The sequence below is a fragment of the Pteropus medius genome, unplaced genomic scaffold (assembly GCF_902729225.1).
Source record: "Pteropus medius unplaced genomic scaffold, Ma_sr-lr_union100, whole genome shotgun sequence".
Lineage (NCBI taxonomy): Eukaryota > Metazoa > Chordata > Mammalia > Chiroptera > Pteropodidae > Pteropus > Pteropus medius.
The window spans coordinates 1,518,427-1,531,101 of NW_024355990.1; the positions used below are offsets into that span (position 1 = coordinate 1,518,427).

Here is a 12,675-nt window from a genome sequence, read left to right on the forward strand (position 1 = left end):
CAGTGAGAAGGGCGGACACAGAGACCTGCGGTGCGCGAGCGAGCACGTGAAGGCCGCAGCAGGCACGACCGACCGAGCTGACAGGCGCCCTGCGGAAAGTGGCCCCCTGGCCGGGGGCACTGACCCGAAGGCGCATCAGGGAAATCTGGGGTGAGCAAACGTTCCACGTCTTCTGTGCAAACGACACATCTGAAACCTGCTTGTGAAAAATGTGTGGAATAGCATATAAAAAAGGAAGTTCTAAGTTTTAAGATTTTATAAAAACACATGAAATACAAAAAATTCACACCGGAACGGACCTTTGCGTCCACCTCACGCCCGTGTCCGACTGGGAGCCCCTGCAGCCCTGACGTGCAGAGCACCAGGCTCGCGCCGAGACGCCACACGACACGGGCACAGCCACTGGCTCTGAACCACAGAACGAGGGACCGGTGCTGGGGGCCAGAACGCGTGCCGCGGCGCCGCCGACGGGCATTCTCCTACGCCGTCCTCGAGTCCCACTGGAAGACTCACAGCACACGGACGCCTGTGACGGTGGCGACAGCAGCTCTAAGACTAACGGGAAAGGCTCCCGCCCCTCGTGGAGACGCCCTCACGTCTCGGGAAGAGCAGAACAGGAGCAGCCACGGCTCCAGCGGTGGCGACGCCCGCCCTCCGAGCCGACCTGGAAATTCAGCGTCCCCCCTCTCCTCGTCCCCACGTGACCTGGCGGATGGCGGGCGTTCGGTGGCTTTGCCGGGAGCCCCCACCCGGCCCCGCCGCCAGGACCCGAACAGAGGAGACCCTCGGCCTCTGAGACATTGGACCGCACGTGCCATCTGCCTCCTGCTGTGGCTCAGAATGACTCGGCCCTCCTGACCCGTCCAGCTGAGGACTTGAGGACCAACACTGCCTCTGAAGACAAGTCCCTTCCAGGGTCCCCCAATCTTAACACATGCCAAGTCAGCCACACCTAGTCCCCAGCTCCACTCAAGCCCAACCGTCTACCCTCTCTAGCCCCGCTCCGGGGCCTGGGGCCCAGAGCCCAGCGCCGGCGTGCAGACCACAGGAAGCAGGAGACAGGTCAGGCAGTGAGGACTGAAGGCGGACGAGGCCAGCAGGGGAGAGGCGGGGGCGGACGATAAAACCGCGGGCAGGGCGGGCAGCCCAGATGGGGCTGGGGTCTGAACGTGGTCCTGTCTGCTTCCAGGGCTGTTAAGCAGAGGAGGAACAGGACCAAAGCGACACTGGAGGAAGATGGGCCTGCAGCGGGCGTGCGGGGCGGGGACAGGAAGAACGTCGCCGCCGCAGCCGTGAGAGGGCAGGGAGCCGGCTGGCGACAGTGCGGGGTGGGGCAGCGGGGGCGGAGAGACTGGCTGGGAACTGGATTTGGGGCATCGGGCAGTGGCCTGAATCTCCTTGCACCTGCTACAGGTGTGGCGACTCGGAGCCCGTCATCACTCCGAGCACCTGCCTGCTCGCACTGCCCGTTGTGGGGAGGGGGTCAGAACACCGAGACAGCGGGCAGTGGGCTGTGGCCAGGACGTGGAGAGGCCTAAGGGAGACTGCGAGGGCTCTGCATTCCTGAACGCTCCCTGGAGAGCCACTCTGTCCCCAACCTGCTCCTTAAACGTGTGAAACAGACGCTGCATTTTCAGAGACTGTAAGGAGTCAAAGATTGTAAGATGCACCATCGCTTTACGTGCCACGAAGGAGAAAAGGCTGCCACCGTCACACGACGTCCTCCCGCAAGTGGACCTGGTACCGGATGCTCAGAGAAACCACACCTGTGCGTGTCCAGGTGCCCCTGACACACCTCCCCCTACGTGCAGGAGCCAGCTTGCCTCTCAGAGCCACAGAGGCCATGTCTCCCTCGGCACCACCCTGCGGGTCACAAGTGTGGGTGCGGTGACATCACCATGACAGTCTCTGGGTTCTTCTAGCCACGGGCCCGGATCCTGCCACTGTCATCCACAATCAGGACTCGAATTCCCTCCACAAGTGGCCTTACGGCTGCTGGGCTGAGACACTGACCGCTGTCTAGCCATGCCATGGAGTTGGCACCCACGCAAGCAACGACCACTACGTCAACACACGTCAGCATTGTCACATACATCCCAACATCGGAGATGTTCGAGTGAAAAGAACAGTAACCTTAGAGCTGACAGCTAGAGTTCAAGACAACAGATAACAGGGTGGAAATTGTCACCAGAGACCAGGACCTAATAAAGAATCAAATGGAAATTACGACATATAAAGAAATGAAGAATTTTGTACGTTGGCTAAATAGCGATTGGACACCAAAACAAAGGAGGATTTGAGAGCTATAAAATAGGTCACTGGAAAATATCCAAAGAGCGCAGAAAGAAAAAAAAAAACCACCATTAAACAGAATGTGAGAAGCACATGGGACATGGCGGAAAAGTCCACCGTAGTCTGATCGGGGCTCCGGGAGAGGAGAGACGAATGGCAGTGGTATCTGCAGTGATGCTAATGAACGGCACGGGGGCAAGAAGCACCCAGCGGGACAGTCACGAAGCAAAGCACATCTAGAATGCTCCAGCGAAATGACGGAAACCAAGAAAAAGCTTGCCAGTAAGCCGGGGGTGGGCAGAGAAGCAATCTTAAGACTCGGCCAACTTTTTAACGCAAAGGATTGAAGCCTCAAGATGAGGGAAAACACTTTTAAGCTCCTATAAACTGAAAAAAAAATTAAAAGAAAAAAAAAATTGCTACAGAATTCTATACCCAGCAAAAATATTCTTGAGAAACGAAATAGAGATGACATTTAAACATTTTCAGATGAAAAAAAACTAGATAAATTTGTTGCCAGCAGACTCACACTAAAAGCAACGCTGGGTCAGATTTTCCAGGCTGGAGGGAGTGAGCCTGGATGGAGGGACGGACAGAGGGACAGACACAGGAAGGGGTAGCGGGCGCTGCCAGGTGAGCGATCGGATGGGTCTGCGTGAGTGTCGACCGCCGGAAACAGCAGCACCGTCCTGTGGGGCTTAAAATACACGCAGAACTAAGATACGCGACAGAGACACCGGTCGGGGGAAGTGGGCGCAGCAGGAGGCAGTTACGTGTTTTAAGGCTTTAAACTCCCACTTATGACACACGTGCACAGCAGCCGAAGCTGACGCAGCACTTACGTGTTCTTTAATGCAGCATCTCTCATGCAGGGGGAGACGGGATCCCTTTTTAAACCCACAAAGTACAAAAGAAATCAAGGACAGGGAAAAAAAGAAACGAAGAACAGGTGAGACAAAAATAAAGCAAATAGCAGGATGGTACATTTGAACCCAGAAACGTCAGTACTTATGTTAACTAAACGCTGAATTACAAGACAAGGAATTGCTCCAAGCAGCAGGTGAGCCAGCCCCGGAGCCGCGCGCCCCGGCTGCATCTCCAGACAGGGCGGGGGGCCAGCCTCGGGCCCCCATCAGCGCACAAGTATTTGAACCATACGAATGCCCTGGGGGTCTGGGCACTCTGTCCCTCTGATCATCAAAACCAGAGACATCACAGACCAGACTGTGAGCCAAGGAACAGAAGGGTCAGGTCCCGCGGTCTGAAAGTCTGGATTCCCTCCCCTCCGGGCAGACACCCTCGCTGTGGCCCCGCATCCCTCGCAAAGCCGCAGCCTGTGTTTCCTGCGGCCCGCCTCTGCCACCAACGTAGTCTCCGGTCCAACGCGAGCCCACCAGCCCAAGGCCCTCCCCTAGCAGGGTCTGCACGCCAGCTGGAACCCAGAGTCCCTGTCAACGCCCCCTCCTCTCCCTCAACTTTGAAAGTAAAGAATTCCTGGAAGCTAAACACACAGAAACGTATTCGAATTAAAATAAGCCGTAGCAGAGCTGTGCAATGTGCAAACGAAGGGACTTTGAGTTTTCAAAACGACGAAAACACTCCGAGAAACTGCGTGAGCCCCGTTTCCTAAATCCCACACACCCCAAGGATGTGAGACCCCACGAAGGCGGGCCGGCTCCGGTCGAGAGCACAGCTTTCTCATCTTATTAAATCCACGGGAACAAACCCCCCTTAGAACCGAAGCATTTTAAAACTAAAATGAGTTTTGGAGATTTATCCAAAGTCACAGGGTTAATTCATTTGTGGGGATTAAGTGGCCTCCTGACTCCCAGGAAAATGCTGACACAAGCTGTTCAGAGTCGCCACTAAGCACGTTTATGAAAGGCCAGTTTCTGTAAAACAAAGAAATTTCTTGAGGGCTATTGTGGTGGCACAGGTCACCCCTCCCGTTCTAAGCGATCGGCTGCTCTCCTCCCAAGGGCTGTGTTCCTGCTTTCGCCACTTACAACTCTGGGGAGGGCGTGGGGATCTGTTCGGACGTGTCTGCGGAGACGGCCACCTCCCGAGAGGAGAGCAGTGAAGTGAAGCCCACCCCGGTCACCTGCTCTCCTCACCCGAGGCACAGCGTCCACTGCCTACAGGTACGTCTTACAGCAACGGCCCTGCACACGGATGAAGACACAAAGTCACAGGCAAAACCGCCACCCGCTCCAGCTGGAGGCCAGATCCAGACCTGACGGTCACTGAACAAGGGCCACCTGCGGGCCGGCGTCAGGCCCCTTCCGCGCCTGTGGCTCTCGGCCAGCGGGGGTCCACGCTGCCCGTGCATGCCACCCAAGTGCCGGGCCACTGTGGCGGGTCCCCGTGCCGCTTCACTGTGAGGTAACAGGTCACTCTGTCCTCTGGGGGGAAAGCTCTTCGAGGCTAGGCTGCTGCATCTGTCCGACTGTCACATGGACCTTGTAGGGTGCTGAGCGTGGCCGATGTGTGGTTTTTCAAGACGTTCACCTTTCTTTCTCTTGAAGGCTGTGATCAGTGTACCCCTTTTCCTTCCAGTACGACGACCTGTTCTCGTCATCTGTCGTCTCTCTCGGGTTAAAATGCCGCAAGTTCAGCTGTCCTAATGCTGCCGCTGGGAGACGAAGCGAAGGGGCAGAGCCCCCCGGCCGGCCCAGCCTGCTCGCGCCAGCACCCCCCTGCACTGACCCTTGCGTCCACACACTGTTCTCACAGACCCGGAACCAGCTGTCCCTGACAGACCTGAGTGACTCCCACTATGGCTTCCGGTCCACTGGAGAGCGGCAGCCTGCCAGGAAGGCGTGCCCCTAGGGCTTACATCAACCTGCAGGGAACCCCGAACGGCCCTTCTGGCTGGCCACGTCACAGGCACAGAAATCAGAGCGAGAGAGAGAGGGAAGTGGCAGATTTCACCGCCCGAAGGCCAAAGTCCCAAGCGGCTCCTTGTGCCTCACAGACCCATTTCCATGCTGAGGTGACACGTGGGGAATGAGTATTTTAAATTGGTTGCCCATTATGGAAGTAATAAATAACCACGATTTTTAAATGCAAGGTATACACTTTTTAGGGTAAAAAGTCAAAGTCGTCTTCTGCAGATACTCTGAACCCACCGTGACAAATGCTTTGTGTGTTTCTGGGATGATCTGTGCAACTGCACGTCTGTGGGACTAGAATTAACAGACGCAGCATGGGGCAAACGCACAGACAATGGCTGAGGCGGCCACGGGCTCGCTCCCCGACCGAGCTCCAGCCTTCCCGGGCGTCGCTCCCGCCCTGGCACGCCCCCGCGCCCTCACGGGCCTCCGGGTTCGCTCAGGGCACCAACGCCGCACACGAGACCGGAAGGCCAGACCGTGGGGCGACGGGTTTAGTCTTCACGCTGACAGCACTCGGTCCTCGTCTGCGAGTTGTCACACATACACGACGCTCTGCTTAAAGAGGGCGAGGACGAGAGGCACTAACCTTGGGAGGCTCGTTAGGGACGGAGTTAGGCCCTGATTTCTCTAAAAATACGATCCTTCAAGTAGGTCAGCTCACGAGGCGGGCTGGGGATGCGGGCGTCGGGCAGGCAGCTGGACGCTGGGGAGGGGCTGCCCGCAGGCTGCTGGGGCCCTCCCACCGTGCCACTCAGCCTCGTCCTCCCCACTGACCCCCATCTGCATCTACAAATCCTAAAGGGTGAACTAGTGACTCCAAAGCTGCATCTCTAGAAAGCAGCAGGGCCAGAATTCAGCCATCCCATCCTTTCTGTGGTTCCCAGGCCCTGACCTCGCCCCTCCACCCTCCGTGAGACCCCCTGCCAGCGGGGGACACCCAGGCTCTGCCATCACTGACACACGGGGAGCAGTGAGACAGTCACCTGACAATGCAACCCTCCTGAGCTGTGACCAGCGGTTGGAAATCCATGCTGGCCAAAGCACCGCTCAAAACGGGGTGACTTAAACCCCACAGGGCACTCTCACAAGCCCACCCCACTCCCCCAGAGAGCAAGAGCCCATGCAGAGAGGCGGGTTCGCAGCACCACCAGCCCGAGGGCCTAGCGTGCGGCCACACGACAGGCCCGTCGTCCTGCATGCTTCCCTCCCCCTCCTTTTCTAAAGTGCTTGTTGTTTTAAAAGAATTTGCAGGTCGTGTCTCCGAGCCGCTGGGCTATGGCAGAGGGCGGCGATGCCCCGACACTCCCGCGAAACGCAGCGGGGCGGGCTTCGTGGGGAGAGCTGCGTGGGAGCTGGTTTTCAGGGTCTGGGCTCCACATCCAGGAGGCCGCGTCCGACGGCTCGGGCTGGGGGATGGGGTGAAACAGAAGGTGCAGGGCAGGCCGGAGGGGCCTCGGGGCGGCCGAGCATGAACCAGGGCCCGCCCCGAGCGCTGCAGACAGAGACAGAGAGGGGTGAGGACGACGTGAGGGGCGTGATTAAGGCCGAAGCAAACACGTAAATGAAACGTGAGTCCTGGTGTAAATCTCAACGTTCTGGGCACGAAGCGGCTATGGGAAGTTGTCGACGCACAGCGGCTAGCCCCCGAGGACCAGAGAGGACCAGAGAGGACCAGAGAGGACGGCCTCGCAGAGGTGGTGACGCCTGGCAAAGGCTCCCAGCACACTCTGAGTGACTCAGACCTGAGCCTGCCCGCGGCAGCTCTGCCTCTGGCTATGAGTCCTCATTTGCAGTTTGTCACAAAGACATAAACGAGGCGGATGAAGCCCGACCCTAGCGCCTACAGGAAAGGGAACTGGGGACAAGAGGAGGGGAGCTGGGGACAGCGGGCACAGATGCTGTGGTGACAGCCTCAGGAGGCCACACCCATCTCCTTCTGGGCCATTTCCACCCAGAGCTAAGGTTGGCACTGAGGCCCTAAAGTGCCACACCAAACGAAGGTCACAGGCTGGCCCATCCCACAGCCCTCCCCAGCACTCCCGGGGGGACAGCGCCACGGCGAGGCTGGTGTCTTCCTGGACCACCCGCCTCTGACTCCCCCTCCAGCCTCTGCTGTACCCAGTGTGAAACGCATCCCGACGAGGCAGGCGGGGGCTTTCGGCATTAGCGCCTGCTGCTCTGCCCACTCCCGCCCCAAAGAGGCAGGCGCCCCTGTGTGCAGGTCACGAGCCCTGTGACAGCCTCAGGAAGGACGCCCACAGGTCAGCGCTGCTCCACAGCCCCACGCGGTAACCTTGCCTGATGGAGCCCGGTCCGCAGCGCCCACGGTCCAACGGCCAGTCCCAGATGTCGGCAGCTCGTCAAACAGGCTGCTTGGTCTGTCATCTCGGGGGACAGGTCAAGCCGTCAGCCCCATTTTGGGGAGGAGGCTGGGGAACAGACTCTGCCATCCAAGGAGGCACAAACCCGCCGTCAAGCTGCTGTACGTAAGCCTTAAAGTCCTGAACAGCTCTGTGCCTGACCCCAAAGAAGCCTCAGAGCGAGGGCACACGAGGGACACGGTCAGCTGGCCTCGACAGCCCCTCCTCCCGGGGCCCCCACAGGGGGTACGATCATCAGTTTCGATTCACTTGCGCTCGCCCTGGAAGGCATGCACACGACCCTCCATGGATCCCAAAGGGAGAGGCGGCAGGACCTTAGATCAAATGCCACAGTTACTGCGCCCTGGCTGAGAAACCAGACATACGTCCCCCCAGAAAGACACGGCTAACAGCAAAGCCCGCCTCCTCCCTTGACCGCCCACCAACCGCAACAGACAGACGCAGGAGGCGCGATGGACGCAAGGCAGGGTGCGTGAACATAGCTCACGCACGGTTGCTGCATGCAGATCCCCAGGGACTGGCCGTGTGGACCCGCGGCTGCTGCCCCGGACGTGTGACTCCGGATGCGTCGCCCCGTCGCTCGCAGGCGGCGGGGGGTGGGCGCCCCTACAGCAAGGCCCGCCACGACGGCACACGGAGGGCGCCCTGCGTCCCCTCGCACAGACGCGCACTGGGCAGATGGGCTCAGCAGCAGAGGCATCAGGCTCCTGCCCACGGCCAGCTTCACCGTCTCCCCACCCACCACGGCGAGCGACGAGTGTCCCCACAGAAATCGGCTTTCACGCCGCCCCAGGGCATGGCACTCCGACCTGAGGAAGGCCAGACCCGAAGCCACACGGTGCGCCGAGCCGCCAGACCCCGCGAGGGAGGGAAAGGCTGAGAAAGGTGGGTCCCGGCTGCCTCTGCTCAGCCCTGTAGCATCCTCCTCCCACCTCCCGACGAAACTGTCAGTCGAAGCTGACGGTGAAGTGAGTGAGTTTGTTTCACTGCAGAACGCTCAGCAGCAACACGCAGCAACCTTGCCTGGCGTTTCTCCGTCCATCTCCCGTGCAACACAAACTTACGTGCCTACAGGGTAACAAGGGAAAATCTTAGATTTAACCGGAAGAAAGACTTCACCAGCGGCAAACTGATAAACTATTTAGAGAAGGGCTCCACGGGCCTGGGTCCCATGGGCCAGCAGCCTCAGGAAAAAAGTCATCATCGTGGTCCCCCTAAATTCCTTCTCCACCCCAAATCACCTCTGTCAAAATGTTTAGTTTCGAGCACCAGAAAAGAGGAAAGCTCCGTGCTCGCAGCGCAGGCGGGGGTTCGGAGGCCGACTCCGCACTTCCAGCTGGGATGGGGACAGCACGACCCCCCAGCCCATCCCCGCCCTCGGGAGGCCTGCGGGCGCTTCTGACGGTTCCCGCAAACAGTACGAAAATGACCTTTCTTCCAGTTGCCCGACCCTTGTAAATCGTGCAATCAAGGACGTGGGGAACGAGACAACTAGAAGTACGGGCAGTGGCCACGTAGGTCTAGGAACTTAGTGACGTCTCACTGCCTCATCGGGACAGCATGTCACCCGCCCTCTGTTACTGCAGAAAACTCAAGGGCCCTGCAGAGCACAACGCCCTGCCGTGCGCTTAGCTCGGCCATGTTTCCAGGGACCCCGACTCACGCTTAAGGACCGGCACCTGGCCCACAAGGGTCTGCGCTCGTCCTCGGCCCATGTGGTTGGCACCACACCCACGAGGCAGCCTGAGGTCTGCCACACGCCGAGAAGCAGGCTGTGGGATGCTGGGCCGCCGTCCCCGCCCGTGACCCCTGCAGTCATGAAGGGCAGAGAAGTATCCCCAGGGCACGGGCTGTCTCCTCTCGGTGCATGGGGCGCAGACGCCGGCCCTCAGCAGGCCAGTCGGGTGTCCCGCCACACCTGTCACCATGGCTCCTTCTGGAACAGATGAGTCTCACCAACAGTTTGTAGCAGCAATATTTTAAACGTTTTTATCATACTTAATGGACGCAGTGGTCTTGGCGTTCAAAAAGGAAAGTCATAGGTATTCATCACGGTTTTGCTTCCGGAACGCAGCGAAGACCACAGCCCGCCGGCACCGGCCGCTTCTTCCTGGGCTGCAGCCGACGTCACGTTCCAGCCCCGCTGTCTACACAGCCAGGGGCACACGCGCTTCTTCCCAGGCACCCTGCAGACGGGACGTGCTCTCCCGCACCAGCCCTGCCAGCTATCTCGCCGTCAGATCATTCGTGAAGTCCTACTGACTTTGACAACTTTCCTCAGACTCACGACGGCGTCCCCGGGGGCGGCGCCCTGACAGGCTGCTCGGCAGCAGGGTTAGCCCTCCCGCGTCACGGGAAGGCCATCTCTCGGTCCTGTGTGTGATTCTGCATGCAGGATACGTCCCTACATGTAACCTGCCTCCCGTGGTAACGCGTCTTCCTGGGGCCCTGGAATGCATGCTCTCAGACGGAAATTTAGGTTAAAAATAATAACAGAGCCTGCTTAACAAGATTCCATTTACTGTCGGCGAGCGTGAACAGCTGACACCAGGCTAAACTAATAATAAAGCCAGCAGTGAATCAACTCGGCACTCCAAAAAAACTGTAAGTCATACCAAACGGAGCAAACACGCGCTACCTTGAAATATTAACGTCTTCCGGAAGGTGCGCCCGCACAACGGCGCCGAGAAGGAAGCTGTCGGGGCGGCAGACCCGCTGCCCGCAGCGGAGCCGGAAGACCCGAGCTGTCTGGCCGCTTCACTTCGAAGCAGATGTGTGCAAGTCAGACCCAGGGGATGGTCAGAGGCAGCTCGGCCAGGAAGGTGCTCTTCCAGATCCAGACAGCGCCGGTTCTCCGCCTTCCACATGCCAGTGCCGTCATGTCGTCCGAGGTCACCTGTGTGTGCTGTCACAGGCGGACTGAAAGGTCTGAGCTGCCCACTCACCCCGAAGTGCCCGTCTGGCCTGTGAGATCCTGGAGTCCCCTGAAGAGCATTTTCCCCTGACAACCCAGGCATCTCGGCTATTTTTAAAGAAATGCACCATCGAACGCCCCGTCCTCATCTAAGCACCCAGTGCACTGCACCCTCAGAAGCAGGCTCTGAGTTCTGACATAAACCATCGATAAGCACCAGTGTGATGGAAGGGAAAGTCCTCTAGGCAGCGATCGAATCCCTGCTAAGACCCTGCCTCTGGGGAATAACAGCCCGTTATCATCGACCTGACAAGTGGGAAGCTGTCAAGCACAAAGACCCCTGGGACCCTGGGACGGAGGTGTTCCCTGACGGGGCCACCCCAACAGCTGGCAGAGAAGACCTCGGGGCGTCCTTCTGGGCAGGAAGCAGCTCGGTCAGGCTATCCCCTCCTCTTGGGATGTAAATAATGCATGGAGGCGGCCTAAGTTCCAGATTGTGCTGGTAAATGGCTCGTGAATGGAGCCCGAGCAGCCAAGTCTCCGCTCAGGCCTCCAAGCTGCCCGCTGTCCCGAGGCGCAGACTTGCGGGGGGGTGGGGGGGCATCAGGCAGCCGGCCCACCGGCCTTCCTCATCGGACCCCTCGCATCATTCCAGAACCTGCCCATCGCACAAAGCCGAATAGAAAGGCACCTGCAGAAACACCCCAAATTTCTAAGTTTCTATTAAAATGACTAAATCCTCAAAGCAGTTAATGAGAAAAGCTAAAGGAAATATGTCTTTGGGTGGTTTCCAAATAACTCGGGATCTTAAAGGCAATTTGGCGCCGTTATCATATTCCGTGCCACTTTTCTTTCATTAAAAAAAAAAAAACTGTAAGATGTAAGCCACAAAAAAACACAGTAATTGGTAACTGGCTCCTGTAAAGAGCTCTACCTTTGGTTCAAAGACAAGGCACATGATAGGTGTCATCTTTTGAACACTGAGCACTTAGCTTCTCAACTGTTTGCAAACGGAAGGCAGGAGACACAGCTCTCACTAGTTGAGTTGCAGGAAAGTTACTGAAAATACATTTCCTGTGTAGAATGAAAAGCTTGACTTAAGAGTAATATGAAAATTACTTTTTCTTTTCTAAAGATGGGCAGAGGGAGAGGACGTGGGCAAAATAAATGACACATCACCCAAAGCAGGGCTCACGCCGCACGTGGGCTTCACGCTCGGGGGCTGAAAGGGGGGACGCGGCAGCGGTGTTGGGGGGCGTCCCTCGCGGAGTCCCAGGCCGTGGGGGTCGGAAATGCTTCTCGCCTGGATTCAAAGCCTGTCTGAAAGGAGCCGGGGAGTCCTGCTGTAAGAAACGTAGAGAACAGCGAACAGGAGGCTTACCCGCGGCTGCCAGTTCTCGTACTGCTTCTGCAAGTTCGCTCCGATGGTTTCCAGAGCCTTCTGTGGGCCCATCGACAGAGGATCTGAGGAAGCAACGGAAGGAGAGACCTTTAAGTGAGCGTTCCCGCCTCTGCTGACCCTGTCCGAGTTTCCTCTTACACAGCTCACTTCAAATCACCTCTGACTCAGGCCACACAACAGGGCTGAGGTTCAGCTGTCCCCGGCTAAGGGGGCTGCTGGGGTCCTCCACCATGCCCAAGAAAAGGGCTGGACTCGACGGGCCCGCGACCGGCCTCCCCACCGTGTCTCGGCACCTGCGGCCTTCCACACGCGGGCTGGTTGGCTCCCGGGCTCCTGTCCGGGCTCTGCATCGGGCTGCGCCTGTCCGACAGAGGCACCGCGCCGAGTGACCTGCAGCGCGGATCCGCTGCCCACTGCCACATGCAGCTCTCGTGTGCACAGGAGGAGACACAGGGACAGAGGTGGTGTGTTTAAGTCGCGTGCATCTATGCCTGGTTTCACGTGCACATGCTGGCGGTTTGCCGGCCTGGTTCGGGGGTGGCTCCTAGAGCCACCCTGTCTCGGGAGCTCTGTGCCCTTCAGACAGCTCTGCTTCAGCGGCTGCGTCTTAGTATTTACTGTACTGAAAATGAAGATGAGCACTTTGAAAAATATTCCCTTATTCATTCAAAAGAAATAACGAAGCCATTCTATTTGAACATAAACATTATGGAAAAAAAGACTATTCACCCCCAAACTAATGAGCAGCAGCGTTTTACATTTTGCAGTTTCTTTAACATCTGGTTTTGTTCG

General features: G+C 58.0%; 1 protein-coding gene across 3 annotated transcripts in view; it reads right to left on the reverse strand.

The window, feature by feature from the left end:
- Nucleotides 1-12,675, reverse strand: part of RPTOR (regulatory associated protein of MTOR complex 1) — a 204,266-nt gene that overhangs the window by 139,009 nt on the left and 52,582 nt on the right. For all 3 annotated transcript variants that reach the window (XM_039859512.1, XM_039859511.1, XM_039859510.1), the window contains exon 3: nt 11,863-11,945. In XM_039859512.1, coding sequence (XP_039715446.1) covers nt 11,863-11,945 — 83 coding nt within the window. The remainder of the gene's footprint in view (nt 1-11,862; nt 11,946-12,675) is intronic.